At 60.8% G+C, this 1011-nt stretch overlaps 1 protein-coding gene across 1 annotated transcript in view; it reads right to left on the bottom strand.

The window, feature by feature from the left end:
- Positions 1-280: 280 nt before the first annotated feature.
- The window catches only part of PES1 (pescadillo ribosomal biogenesis factor 1), a 6584-nt gene continuing 5853 nt past the window's right edge, over positions 281-1011 (bottom strand). Inside the window, exons 12-13 of the mRNA XM_009574216.1 lie at positions 839-1004; positions 281-367 (exon numbers count right to left, since the gene is read on the bottom strand). Of these exons, the coding sequence (XP_009572511.1) occupies positions 281-367; positions 839-1004 (253 nt within the window). The remainder of the gene's footprint in view (positions 368-838; positions 1005-1011) is intronic.

Genomic DNA, 1011 nt, shown 5'->3' with positions numbered 1-1011 from the left:
CCCCCCCTGCAGGTTGGGAAGCAGACGTGGCACCAGCATGAAGAGGACAGTCCTCATGAAACCGATCCCGCAGCCCAGGCCAGGACGGGCAGCGGCACCGGCAGAAGGGAGCCGAGGGAGCCCCGGGAAAGGCACAGCGGGAAGTGTATTTACAGATGGAGAATGTTTTAATTTAGCATTTCTGTCCCAAGAACAAAGCTGAGGGTTTTTCACCCAAATGCGATGGTGTTTGCAGGGTGCAGCCAGCCAGCCAGCCCCCGCGGGGAGCCCCCGGGCCCTGTCACGCTCTTCGCGCCTTCTTGCTTTTCTTTTTCTCCTCTTTGAGGGCAGTGTCGTGGGCTTTCCTCTTCGCAGCGAGTTTGTTCGCCTGTGGAGAAACCCCCCCCCGAGACCCACAGTCAGACCGGTCTGCAGACACCGAGGGCTGCTCTACCCTCAATCCCACCAAACCCTCCAGCTGTACGTGGGGGAGATGGACCCATCTGCTGCCGGCACCCGGGCCAGGCGTGGGGCACAGAGAGGGGCGGCAGCTTCACTTTCTGAGCACAAACCACAGCTCTGAGGGACACGAGGAGCTCTGCCCTGCCAGGGTCGAGAGACCGCAGCCTGGTGATGCCAGGGAAGAGGCTCGTAGAGCCTCACCCTAGCCCACCTTCGCTCAATGCCCTCACCAGGTACGGAGAGGAGCAGAACAGGCAGCCCAGAGCTGGCACAGCGTCAGAAGCAGAGGCTGCTGCCTCTCCCCCGAGATGGGGACAGATCCGGCTTTAGCAATCCCTAGCTGCAAGCCCATTTGGGAAGATCTAGCACCAGGATCCAGGCAGCCCTACGCTCGTACCTCTCGGACTTTCCGCTTCTTGCCAAACATGATCTTCTTGTAGAGGTATTTCTCCCTTTTCTTCATCATCATGATGGCAAGACGTTTCTCCTCGCTTTGCTGCTCCTGCTCCAGGCGCTGCCTGTCCTCCAGCCGCCGCTTGCCCGCGGTCACCCTCACCGGGAGCGCCCGCG

The sequence above is a fragment of the Fulmarus glacialis genome, unplaced genomic scaffold (genome assembly GCF_000690835.1).
Source record: "Fulmarus glacialis isolate BGI_N327 unplaced genomic scaffold, ASM69083v1 scaffold9423, whole genome shotgun sequence".
In the NCBI taxonomy this organism is placed as follows: Eukaryota; Metazoa; Chordata; class Aves; order Procellariiformes; family Procellariidae; genus Fulmarus; species Fulmarus glacialis.
This window is presented reverse-complemented; position numbering and strand designations above follow the sequence as displayed.